Below are 13,511 nucleotides of genomic sequence, written 5' to 3'. Positions count from 1 at the left end.
AAACAAAGTAGTGTCATTGCATGGGAGGAAAGTGCATGTATGTTCCTTCAGTTACGAACAAGTTATAGAAAAATACTGATTCAATAGTAGCATAAACTTCCTAGGAAACAGCAATGGAAATTAAGCAGTAACAAAACTAGATAAGAAGAAAAATTACTGTTTTCCCTGGGGCTGTGATTGTAACTCCATATTTACATAGTAAACTCGTAGTGTGTTTGACTACAAGGCATGAAGCTCTGGGATTCATGCCCAGCACTGCATGAATGAGACAAGCATGCCTACTATCTAGCAGGTAGATGCAGGGAGCTCAGAGGTAGAAAGTAATCCTCATGAGCCTCCACCTTAAAAACAGTCTCAGCAAAATCCCTGTTCCCCTGGCTCTTAGAATTTTTCTGCCTAACCTTCTAAAATAATCCCGATCCTTAGATGTAGGAATTGTGTTTTAGATGAAGCAACACTACAGGGGTGGGAGGTGGGGCACACAAAGGATAATTAAAAGGAAGAGAAGGAAAAAATTATACAATCATAACTTCCAAAAATAAAAGTACTAAAAAGGAAAACAAAACACAAAATCCTCACATTGTTCCAAGATTTCCTAATTACTAGAATCCATAATATGCATTTTAAAAGTCAAAATAACTTATTTCACATTTTCATATAACCATATAAAAACAAATACATATACTAAGTATAGCAATCTACAGATTCAATGCAATCCCCATCAAAACCCCAACACAATTCTTCACAGACCTCAAAAGAATAATACTCAACTTCATATGGAAAAGCAAAAAACCCAGGACAGCCAAAATAGTACTGTACAATAAAGGAATTTGTGGAGGCATCACCATCCCTGACATCAAGCTCTATTATAGAGCTATAGTAATGAAAACAGCCTGGTATTGGCACAAAAACAGAGAGGTTGACCAATGGAATTGAATCAAAGACCCAGATATTAATCCACACACCTATGAACATCTGATTTTTGACAAAGAAGCTAAAATTATACAATGGAAGAAAGAAAGCATCTTTAACAAACGGTGCTGGCATAACTGGATATCAACCTGTAGAAGAATGTAAATAGATCCATATCTATCCCCATGCATAAAACTCAAGTCCAAATGATCAAAGACTTCAAAATAATTCCACCCACACTGAACCTGATAGAAGAGAAAGTGGGAAGTAGCCTTGAATGCATGGGCACAAAAGACCACTTTCTAAATGTAACACCAGTAGCAAGGACACTGTGAGAAAAAATTAATTAATGAGACCTCCTGAAACTGAGAAGCTTCTGCAAGGCAAAGGACACAGTCAGTAAGACAAAACAGACTGGGCTCCAAAATATATAAAGAATTCAAGAAACTAGATACTAAAATACTGAATAATCCAATTAAAAAGTGGGGTACAAATCAAAACAGAGAATTCTCAACAGAAGAATCTCAAATGACCAAAAGACACTTAAGGAACTGCTCCAACATCCTTAGCCATCAGGGAAATGCAAATCAAATGACTCTGAGATACCATCTTACTGAAAAGTTTCTCCACCAAAGTAATAATTTGAATCAGATCAAATCAAACAAAACTAGAAAAGCCTAGGTTTAATGGATACAGTCGCACATGAATGGCTTTCCAGCCCCCCAGAGAGGAGATAGGAGAGGAAGACCGGAAAATCAAGTGTTTGTTCTCTGAGGGGCAGTTTAAATACCCTGTGGGAGTGGTCTTGAGCATCTCTGGGGAGGGGTCATCGTTTGGCAGGCTTTCTTGGGAGGTGGAGTCTGGACTAAGGTCACTCTGAGGGTGGGAGTATGGAGTGGAGCCTCCATCGAAACATTCCAGACTCTTTGGGTAGTGGATGCCAGGGGCTGGAGTCTGGACTGAGGCCACTCTGAGGGTGGGAGTATGGAGTGGAGCCTCCAACCGAACATTCCAGACTCTTTGGGTAGTGGACGCCAGGGGCTGGTGTCATGCTTCCACCCAAACACTTACACCAGTCAGAATGACTAAGACCAGAAACACCAATGATAGCTTATGCTGGTGGGAGTGCAAACTTATACAGCCACTGTGGAAATAAGTATGGCTGTTTCTCAGAAAATTGGGAGTAAGTCTACCTCAAGACCCGGCAATACCATTCTTTGGCATATACTCAAAAGATGTTCAATATATTCACAGCAGCATTATTTGTAATAACCAGAATCTGGAAACAATCTAGATGCCCCTTAATGGAAGAATGCATAAAGAAAATGTGGTACATTTACATAATGGAGTACTACTCAGAGTTAAAAATCAATGACATCTTGAAATTTGCATGTACATAAATGGAACTAGAAAAAATAATCCTCAGTGAGGTAACCCAGACCCGGAAAGAAGAATGCTGTATGTACTGACTCATAAGTGAATATTAAATGTAAAGCAAAGGATAACTAAACTAGCTTATAGTTCACGAACTCAGAGAAGCTAGGAGAACCTTAACCTAAACATGCATGGATCTCCCTGGGAAGGGGAAACAGACAAGATCTCCTGAGAAAATTGGCAATGTGAGGATGGGATGAAAAGGGAGGGTGGAAGGGGAGGAGGAGAAAAGGGAAGAAGGAGAAGAACACGAGGGAACATGATGATCTAGATGGGGGAAGGACAAAGAGGGAGAACCAAAAAAGAGACATCTTAGTTGAGGGAGCCATTATAGGGCTACCAAGAAACCTAGCACTAAGCAAATTCCCAGGAATCCACAAGGATGACCCCAGCTAAGACCCTAAGCAATAGTGAAGAGGGTACCTGAAGTGGCCTTGCCTTGCAATCAGTTTGATGACTACCTTAATTGTCATCATAGAACCTTCATCTAGCAGTTGATGGAAGCAGATGCAGAGATCCACAGCAGAGCAGTGGGCTGAGCTCCCAAAGTCCAGTTGAAGAAAGGAAGAAACGATCATATGAGCAAAGGAGTCAAGAACATGATGGGGACACCCACTGAAACAGATGACTCCGGACTGACAGTGGGGAAACCAGCACAGGACCAAACTAGGTTCTCTGAATGTAGGTGACAGCTGTATGGCTGGGGGGCCACTGGCAGTGCAGCCATGATTTATCCCTGCTGCTTGAACTATCCTTTTGGAGTCCATTCTCTTTGGAGGCATACTTTGCTCACTCTAAACATAATAGGGAGGGCCTCGGTCCTGCCTCAAAGGGATGTGCTAGATTTTGTTGCCTCCCCATGGGAAGCCTTATTGTCTCTGAAGAGTGGATGTAGGTTGGGGAGGGGGGAGGTGAAGGGAACAGGAGGGGCAAGAGTAGAAACTAGGATTAATATGTAAAATTTCAATTAAATAATGAAAAAAAGAAAATAGGATATCAAGTGATAGAAGTCTCTAGAAATACCTTGAGAAATATCAAATTGAACTAAGAAAAGAAAAAGTTAAATGTTGGCATCTTTGCCAGAATAAGTAACAGACTTTGAATTCTTAAGTTACCAAGAATACATCTGTTACAACTCAATTTGTAAAATTACATTCTTAGATTGTCTCTAAACAATTAAGAAATTCTCTTGTAGTCTGTGGGTTGCTATTGCTTTACATTCCTCTGGAGGTCAAGGTACAAAGTCCATAAGAGACTACAACAGAAGATAATGAAGCACTGGGGAAATGGCACAGAGTATCGCTATGTGAAAGGTTCCGTATTCACAAAGGAAAAAGGAGTTTTGAAGAAATCAAGTTTTCATGATCACAACTGTAACACACTTACCATGCACACATCCAATGCAAGCAGTGCTAGCTTCAACAGACTCGAGAGCTTCCCGCTCCAGCTGCCCTGTTGGGACGCCACTTGTAGACTCTTCCTGTAGCACATCTCCGCAGCACCCATCATTCCTTGGGACTGATACACCTGTGCCAGCCACTAAGGGACAGAGAGCAAGAAAGATGCAAACACTTGAGTTTTGTACAGAGTCTGGTTCCTCACTCCCAACAAATTCACTCAACTCTAATGAACTTAATTTTTAATTCAATTTTGGTATGTACTGTGTCCCCCAAAACAATGAGGGTAATCACATTGTTTATTCTGCCAGCAATTTCCTGGCCATATCATGCTGAAGTCTAAAGTGTATCCAAGGAAGACAAATCAAGAATATTAAATTACAACAAAAACTGAATAAACTATATAATCAAAAGCAAGTTTGTGCAGCTATCCAACAATGTAGCCTTTAAGCCAGAAAAGGCAAGATATGAAGTTGATACTATAACAGCATTCCTTCCAAATAAGCATGTCTACATGTGCAAATCCAAAACAATACAGAATTCACAGGGAAAGACTGACAGAGACCAACAGTAGATAAATTCAGAGTGACAGGTGATTTTAACATGCCCATTTGAATAAGCATATTATTAAGAAACAGAAGACATAAAAATTCAGTAAAGAGACAAAAGATACAAACAATGACAAGTTTGGTTTACTCTACCTCCTTAAAAAATTCTATCAACAACTGCAGAACACATTTTACAACTCCACATGCAAAATTTACCAAATTTGACTTTATGCTGGATTAAAAAACAAATCTTAAACCAGACATGTTGGCTTGTGATATAATCCAAGCACTCTGAAAGTAGAGGCAGGAAGATCACAAGTTCCAGGACTCCCAGACTACTAATTACTGAGTCCTTGTCCCAAAAACTATCACAGAGACTACATTTCAAAAGAATAGTCAGTGGCTTGAAACTATAAAATTGTGTTCTAAATAAATGGAATTATGCTTGAAATCATTAACAGAAAAGTATCTAGAATCGTCTCATATTAGAAATTTTCCAAGATACTTCATATAAAGAAATACCAATGACAATTAAAGAAAATTTTGAAACAAATGACAATAGAAATGCTACACTAGAATGCAAATTAGACAGTAGGAATGCTGGAGCAGCAGGCAAAGCACTCCTGATGCAAGTAAAAACCAGAGTTCAGATCCTGAGAGTTCATATAAGGAGTCAGGTGGGTACAATATCCACTTGTGATCCCAGGGTCCAAGAAATGAGACAAAACTACTCCGGCATGCCAGCTGAGCCAAGATGTGAGCTCTGGATTCATTGAGAGACAGTGAGTCTCTGAGAAAGACACCAATACTAATCTCAGAAATCACTAATTAAGAAAATGCCTTATGGGCTTGCTTTGTCTTAATTGGGGTTCCTTTTTCCCAGGTGACACCAGTTTGTGTCAAAATCGACATAAAACTAGCCAGCATACTAAATTTCTGGAGCACGCACTACTGAGAGAGAAAAGTGGCATCCATTGTTCTCTGCTTCCTACCACAAAGTGACCAGCTGTCTCCAGCTCCCGCCACAACGATAGACTGGTGGCTATTTTCTGCTATGAAGATAAAACATCACAATCAAGACAATGTACAGGAAGAAGGAAGAATGTTCCCTCATAGAAGGCTTATGGCTCCAGAGAGATATAAAAGTCCATCGTGGCCAGGAGGCACGGCAACAAGTAGTAGGCCTGGAAGCAGAAGCCAGGAACTGAGATCACATCAGGAAGCAGAGACAGCAATAGAAGCCCACCCACAGTGACAGGCCAGTAAAGCTGCTCTGGTATGTCCCCAATCTCCCATCAACTAGAGACTTGTTTTCAAATGTGGGAGCCTCTCAACCAAACAACCACATCCCACTTCCTGGCCCCGTAAAGGCTCCTGACCATTATAATGAGAAATGTATTTACTCCACCTCTAAACGTTCCCCATGGCCTTTCATCAAGACAATCTCTCAATCATGAAGCAGATTACAATCTTCCGATATATAATCCACGGCATGGACATTCCTATTCCGAAATGAAGAACGGGTATAGTGGGAAAATACTGGACCAAAGCAAGGCTGAAACTTAGCAGGGAAAACATGTCTGGTATCTGGGACTTTAATGGGCTTAGATGGCTCAGCCCCTATAGCTTTGCTGCCTGCACAATTCGTCTCTCTCGGGCTAGAGTCACTCCCTGTGTGCAGCTCCCCTGGACAGATGTCGCACAGTTCTGGCATCTTTTACTGTCTCAGGATCTCCACTGTGACTTCAGCTTCCTGTTTACACTTCACAGCAATGGCCTCCACAGTTTCTTGCCCTCTCAGGACTTTCAAGCAGGGACACCCCTACCACATGCTGCCTGTGATCAGCAGCTCTCTGACACTACACAAGGAAAACAGAGAACCCCTCACTTCATGCCTCAAACCCCAGTACCACTTGAATGGCATTGCCAAGCTTGGCTGCCAGTTTGGAACAGACACTGACCCCTTCGAATCACATTAGCAAGAACACTTTCATTCAGCTGTTTCCTAAGCATCTCTTTCTGCAAGATGAAAGCCCAGCTGGGAGGGGTCTGGGCCTGGCATGCTTTCCTGTGTCCCAGTGTAGAGCAGGAGTCTCCTTAATGGCACTATCTCCTTCACAATTAGAGCCTCTCTTCCAGCATATGTCTTGGCGGAACACTAAGTTTCCTGGAGCTCATTTTCTCTCCAAGCTGTTTACTTTATATTTCCTTTTGCCCACTCACCTTTTTCTTTGTAGACCTGCAAAGGAGTAAATAATAACAAGTACTCTGCTGACTCAACATTATATAGAATAACTGCTCTCCATTACATTTCCATCTGCCTCAGAAAAGTCCTCATGACATGGGCAAAGCAGCTAGATACTTTGCAAAATTATAACACAAGTGTTCTCTAGCTGAGGGGCTAAGACCATTCCCATCAGAAACCTCTGGAGTGGGGCTCCGAAGTCCGCACCATCTCAGCCCTGCCGCATCCCAAGCTCTTACTAGGATGGCCTTTTATGCTCTACTTACAGCGTTCAACTACTTCTCTGCTGTAAGTTCCGGGCTCTGCCCTCCATCTTTGGGGTCCCCGTCCCTGTGCCAGCCAAACCCTTGACCACTCCCCCAGTCTATTTAAACTGCTCCCTGGGAAGTCCTTCAGTGGTCTCTTCTCTTCCCGGTTCCCCTACCTCGGGGTCACCCGAGAGTGCAGGAATCCCATTAAACCTGGATATCCTTTAATTTGGCTTGTTGTGATTTGGTTTGATTGGGGTTTGGCATTGGCAGAGAGCTCCTTCCCTATTCCTTAAAAGAATGCTATCAGGTTCTTTTAAGCAAGTGCTCATATGCTGGAAACAATTTCTCTAGTAGTTATTTTTCCATTGCTGTGATAAACACCATGACCAAGAGTAAATTGTGAAAGAGTTTATTTTGCTTACAGCTCCAGAGCAATAGTGGTAGGCACGGCAACAGGAGAGGAAGCTGGAAGACCACTTCAGGAAGCGGAGAGAGCAATTCAGAAGTAAGCTAAGGCTACATACTCCTTCCAGCAAGGCCACACTTTTTAAACATGTCCAAATAGTGCCATCAACAAGGGACCAAGTGTTCAAATGCCTGAGCCTATAGGAGATGTTTTCACTCAAACCTGGAACTTTGAATCTCTTTCCTTTTGTTGCTTGTATCAGGTATACTGTCACAAAAGCAAGAAAAGTAACTAAGCATCCTCACTGTTATCATCCAGGCAGACACAAACCTGGCCCCGTCCCTTGGGGACCTGGCAGAAGCAGAGTGGCCACCCCTGAACACATGGCAGGCGGTACCCTTGTGATGGGTTAAGTAAAAATGCTGCAGGATCCCGAGTAGCTGCAGCGGGCAGCAGGCCATGAGACCATGCTGCAAGTCCCTGAGTGGGGGCAGGCAGCAGGCAGGGGATCCAGAGAGTAGCCAGTCTCAGGCAGGGACAGCGCACGAGACCACGCCACAGGTCTCCGGAGGCAGCTGGTCCTGGGCAGTGAGCCACATGGTGGGCGAGAGACAGACTGATAGGCACACCATACAGAGTGAGGTTGGATATTTATTTAGTGGGTTATAGAGGGGAGAGGGAGAAGGAGAGAAGAGCAGAGAGGTAGAAAGAGGGGAGGAGGGGAGAAGCAGGGAGAGAATGGAACAAGTCAGAAGCTGCCTATTTGGGGAAGAGACTGAAAAGGAAGGAACTCAGGATGGAAGCTGAAGATCAGCTGGCCTCAGTGGATGGGAGAGGGAGCGGGCGTGACTTTTCTCTTAAAGGGACAGGACAGATCATTACAACCGTGACTCCATATGCAGGTGCAAAGGTCCCTTTAAGAGACAAGCTCTGCCCACTTCTGCTCTCTTTCTGTCATTTCTCAGAGGAGGCAGGTCTCTGTCTCTCTCTATCTCACTCTGTCTTTCTCTCTCTCATTCTCTCTTTTCTCTCCTCTCAGTCCCCTTCCCCCCAAATTTCCTGGCCATGTAAGCGCTGTCTGTGTTTGTCCCCACCAAGGGGTCCGCAGTCCCACCTCGGACGGACAGCATGTCATCACACTCATTATACAGTGTCATTAATGCTTTATTTCCACAACTCCCTTAGCATTTGGAAACTGACAAATTATAATGAGCCTAAAGGCAAGACTTAAGTAGAGATGACATGCATTCATTCCTAAACTAGCATCACAGCACATTTCAAATTAGGACTCATAAGAAAGCAGAGAACTCACCTGCCAGGCTGGAACAGAGGTGGAGTTGGACATGACTGTTTTTTGCAGTTCTTCCAGTACAGCATCTGGGAGGGGCTTCTGAGACTCCAGGAGTGATTTACACTGCACTTGTCTCAACAGCAAGATAACAGCTGGCTGATCAGGGTTGCCTTTTAAACTCTAAAAATTAAACCCCAAACAGAAACATAACAAAATGGCTCTAAACTAAAATAAATAAAAGACAATTAAAGTGTGCTCCATGCTAGAGATGTTTTTTCTTTAATTTAAACATTTTCTGGCTATAGTGAAAACAGGTTTAAAGTTAAACAAGCACAGCCTGGGAATACAAAAGTTGATGCTGAGATAATCTTTCATTTAAGCAATACTGCTGTAGTGTTTGAGTCGATTAGTTTAGCTTTAATGTGCCCTGTTGAGTTGGCTTATTCTCAGTGATTATACTAAAACTGAATATAAAACAGACATAAAAATCAAAAACATAAAAAATAAAGGTTATCACTGTTTCAGTGGAACATACCATACTCCATGATTAATATAAGATTTGTCCTTATGTTTGGAGTATAGCACCATATAGCACCGTAACTCAATGCATATATCATGATCAAATCAGAATCAATAGAATTGTCTTCAACAATGTCATCTCTGTAGGCCAGCAAATGTCTAACTCTTCTGTAGTCAGAACACTTCTGCACTGCTTCTCTCTCAAGAGAATGTTTATCTATGTTTTTCTCATTATATCACAATCCAACATATATCTAAAGTGTATTTGAAGGCTTTCTTCTAAGATGGGCTGAAACAATAAAGTAAAAAGGAAAGGCTGATGAAGCACTCCTCATTTTAGCAAAAAAGACAATACAACTGCTAATTTATGCTTAGTCCACACTCACAATATAATCAATACACTGTCCCGATCTTAGAGCAGATAGAATTCTATATATGAAAGAGAAAATGTATTATTCTGCTTTTCAAGGAATTCAAGGACCACAGGGATAATGAAAGATCATTTTTATCTCTCTTTAAAATCTATTTTTTCTCCCAAAGACCATTCTAAGAACAACACACTCTTTCAGGTACTTATGAGACATAAACATTCAGAGAAAAAGTCATATTTAAAATTCTCTCCTTTTTAGCAGGTCCAGGAAACTGATTTACTGACTGAATAAATATTTACTGAGTTCTAACCATGTGGCAGGAAAGGTGCTAAGAATGTATTCATAGAACTTGCAAGCAGAGAGCCCACAGTCCCAGAGCATGGTGATGAACAAACAGCCCCAGTCAACAATCCCCAGTTATCCTATTGCTTCAGAATGAAGAAAAGTGGACAGATCCTTGAAATGCTGTATTCTAAAGGGAATAACCAGAAACCAAAGGAATGACACCCTAAACAAAAATAGAAGTTCTATTCAGAGTCCAGGAAGGGGCCCAGGAAGACGGTCCAATGGTTAGAGAGCATATTGATCTTGCAGAGGATCAGAGTTCGATTCCCAGCACCCATATAATGCAGCTCACAACTGGCTATACTTTTGCACCAGGAGATATGATACCCCTATTGCCATATACACAGATACACATGCATACACATAAATAAATAATAACATTGCTTTTCAAAAAAAGAGACCATGAGGGTTGTAGCAGTGGTACAGTACTAGCAATTCTTCTAGCTGCTGTGAGCTTCTTAGCAAATATGAACTTCAAATATAAATTTTCTCACTTGAAAAAAAGGTTGACAATCATAAACACATACATCACAGATTGCAGTAAAGCCCAGAAATAATGATGTTAAACAGAATGACTGACTCCAAGTAAGTAACCAATAAATGTTTCTTGCCTTCACCACTACCACTCTCCCCACTTTTACGTAGGACCAAAACACAAATTTCAATGTATAATTCCACAGTAGTACCTTTGTGCACAGAGATTCGGCTTCAGATATTCTTCCTGTGTCAATTAGACCAGTGACAGCTTGGGAGAGACACCACTTTTCAAGTGACTGGTTGTAATTCTGCAGAATGTCTTTGTCCTTAACTGTAAACAACAACAAAAAAAGAAGCAACTGCTACTGTCTTCTGTTGTGTATGATGTGCTCTCGAGGGAACCAGGGCCACTGCTAACAATGATCACAACCACATTTCACACACTATTTATTTATTTATTTATTTAGAGACAGAGTCTATATAGCCCAGTCTAGCTTTGAACTCACATCTTTGGAATTTCACAATTACAGGCATATACCATCAAACCCAATGTCTGAATCTGCATATGTTAAAACACGCAGGTACCACCAGAACACTACAGACTTATAATGAATACTTCTGACTGATATTTTAAATATATATCCTGTATAGAACTAATAAAAATTCATTGAAAAACAATGAGCAATTTCTACAGTGACTGAAGTAAGATAAGCCGCATCTGCTCTGCAGCTCCAACCACACACAGACAGCTGGACGTGCACCACAGCTGAGGTAAAACCACACACATGCTGAACGCGCACCATGGCTGAGGTAAAACCACGCACATGCTGAACGCGCACCATGGCTGAGGTAAAACCACGCACACACCGCTGGACGTGCACCACAGCTGAGGTAAAACCACGCACACACTGCTGGACGCGCACCACAGCTGAGGTAAAACCACGCACACACCGCTGGACGGGCACCACAGCTGAGGTAAAACCACACACACACTGCTGGACCGCACCACAGCTGAGGTAAAACCACGCACACACTGCTGGATGGGCACCACAGCTGATGTAAAACCACACACACACTGCTGGACGCGCACATCAGTTGAGGTAAAACCACGCACACACCGCTGGACGGGCACCACAGCTGAGGTAAAACCACACACACACTGCTGGACCGCACCACAGCTGAGGTAAAACCACACACACACTGCTGGACCGCACCACAGCTGAGGTAAAACCACGCACACACTGCTGGACCGGCACCACAGCTGATGTAAAACCACACACACACTGCTGGACGCGCACCACAGCTGAAGTAAAACCACACACACACTGCTGGACGCGCACCACGGCTGAGGTAAAACCACACACACACTGCTGGATGGGCACCACAGCTGAGGTAAAACCACGCACACACTGCTGAACGTGCACCACAGCTGAGGTAAAACCATGCACAGACTGCTGGACGCGCACCACGGCTGAGGTAAAACCATGCATACACTGCTGGACGTGCACCACGGCTGAGGTAAAACCACACACACACTGCTGGACGCGCACCATGGCTGAGGTAAAACCATGCACAATTCGGCGTTAGCAAAAGCTGCCTCCCGCCCTGTGTAATCACTTCTGTTTCCAACTCACCCCAACCCTGATCTTCTGTTCCTGGGAAACCTATCATCAGACTTTACTTTCTGTAACTTCACAGGAATGGCATCTTTCACAAATACTAACGTAAACTGCACACATATCCAAATTTCTGGGACAAACCCCACCTGAGTGTGATGCACTGTTTCTTATGAGTTTCTGAATACAAATGCTAAGGTTCTGTTGTGAATTTCATCATGCATGCTAGGGCTGACCCTGCTCAGTCCTTTTCTGCTCTGGCAATGTCTTTTGGTTTTGTTGCTGGGAAAAGCTGGTTTCCTAGAAGATACTTCCATCTTCTTTGATTTTCTAGAAAATTATTTTTTTCCTGAAATGACTGGCAGAATTCATCAGTGATGTCATCTGGTCTTTCAGTGTACTTTGTGAGGTTTCAATATGGATACTCTTAATAGATATGTAGCTACTGAATTTATTTCTGTTTACGTCATCTTTGTGTCCTACAGAATTATAATATTTTCTCTGAGTTGTCCAATTCCAAGGCATGAAGTCTCTGCTGAAACTTTATTAGCATGTTAATAAAAGTAGTGATACTTTCACTCAAATGCTGGTATCCTATCTTCTTTTTCTTGAATCATCTGGCTACATATTTATTAACTGTATTGCTCTTCTCAATAAAATAAAACCACATCTTTTATTTTATTGATTTTTTTCTATTTTATCTAACAGATTTTTTAAACTTTATTTATTGATTTATTATGTATACAGTGTTCTACCTCCATATATGCCTGCAGGCCAAAAGAGGACACCAGATTTCATTACAGATGGTTGCCACCACGTGGTTGCTGGGAATTGAACTCCAGACCTCTGGAAGAGCAGCCAGTGTTCTTAACCTCTGAACCATCTTTCCAGCCCTTATCTAACAGATTTCTATTTTATCTTCATTATTTCTTTCTTAGAATTACCTTAAGCTAAATTTATTCTTCCTTTTTTAGATTCCTAAGACAGAGCTGACATCATTAAGGGGAGCCTTTTCCTTTTCTAACATAACATTTAATATAAATTTCCTCTACGCTGTACTTTAGTCGTGTTATATAGTTTTGACCCACTGTGTAAAGACTAACTCAGTTCAAAATATTCCCAAATTTTCTTTTAGGCTTGCTATTTGGTCTTGCTTATTTGGAAATACGCTATTTAGTTTCCAAATATTTAAGGATTTCCGACTTAACTTTCTGTTGTTTCCTGGTAAAGACAGGAAATGTCTTATACTAACTGCTTCCTAAGTGGAAAAAAGCAATAGCCAGTTCAAGCCCCCTGTTGGGCCTATTCTGCCCACATGAGTACAGAGGGACAGACTGAGAAGCATGGTGGTATTCACAGATTAGAGTCGCAGGCTCACTGAGACTGAAACAACCTACTCACAGGACCTCGCCGTGCACAGCGCACCCCACCTCAGCACCACACTACCAAAGGCTTACAGCAGCTACTTTATCCATGACAAAGCTAAAAAGGAAAAAACAATGACTCAAGTGCAAAAGATATATTCTGTACGACAGAGTAAGCATCAGGACTGCAGTCAGTATTACAGAGATGCTGGAACATGGCAGGGATGCTAGAATTATTAGAGTTCAACTATTACGAAAAAGGTTTTCCTTGATTAAGCAGACAACACGCAACAGAGATGAGCAATGTAAATTCTGAAAAACTCAGAAACCACAAA

At 42.0% G+C, this 13,511-nt stretch overlaps 1 protein-coding gene across 6 annotated transcripts in view; it reads right to left on the bottom strand.

Annotated features, from left to right (window-relative positions):
• Positions 1-13,511, bottom strand: part of Skic3 (SKI3 subunit of superkiller complex) — a 100,103-nt gene that overhangs the window by 7,274 nt on the left and 79,318 nt on the right. For all 6 annotated transcript variants that reach the window (XM_048424407.3, XM_048424435.3, XM_048424437.3 and 3 more), the window contains 3 exons: positions 10,406-10,527; positions 8,506-8,664; positions 3,733-3,885 (listed from right to left, as the gene is read on the bottom strand). In XM_048424407.3, coding sequence (XP_048280364.3) covers positions 3,733-3,885; positions 8,506-8,664; positions 10,406-10,527 — 434 coding nt within the window. The remainder of the gene's footprint in view (positions 1-3,732; positions 3,886-8,505; positions 8,665-10,405; positions 10,528-13,511) is intronic.

This window comes from Myodes glareolus, chromosome 15 (assembly GCF_982192425.1).
Source record: "Myodes glareolus chromosome 15, mMyoGla1.1, whole genome shotgun sequence".
NCBI lineage: Eukaryota > Metazoa > Chordata > Mammalia > Rodentia > Cricetidae > Myodes > Myodes glareolus.
Note: the sequence above shows the minus strand (reverse complement) of the source record. Positions and strands in the feature narration are given on the sequence as shown.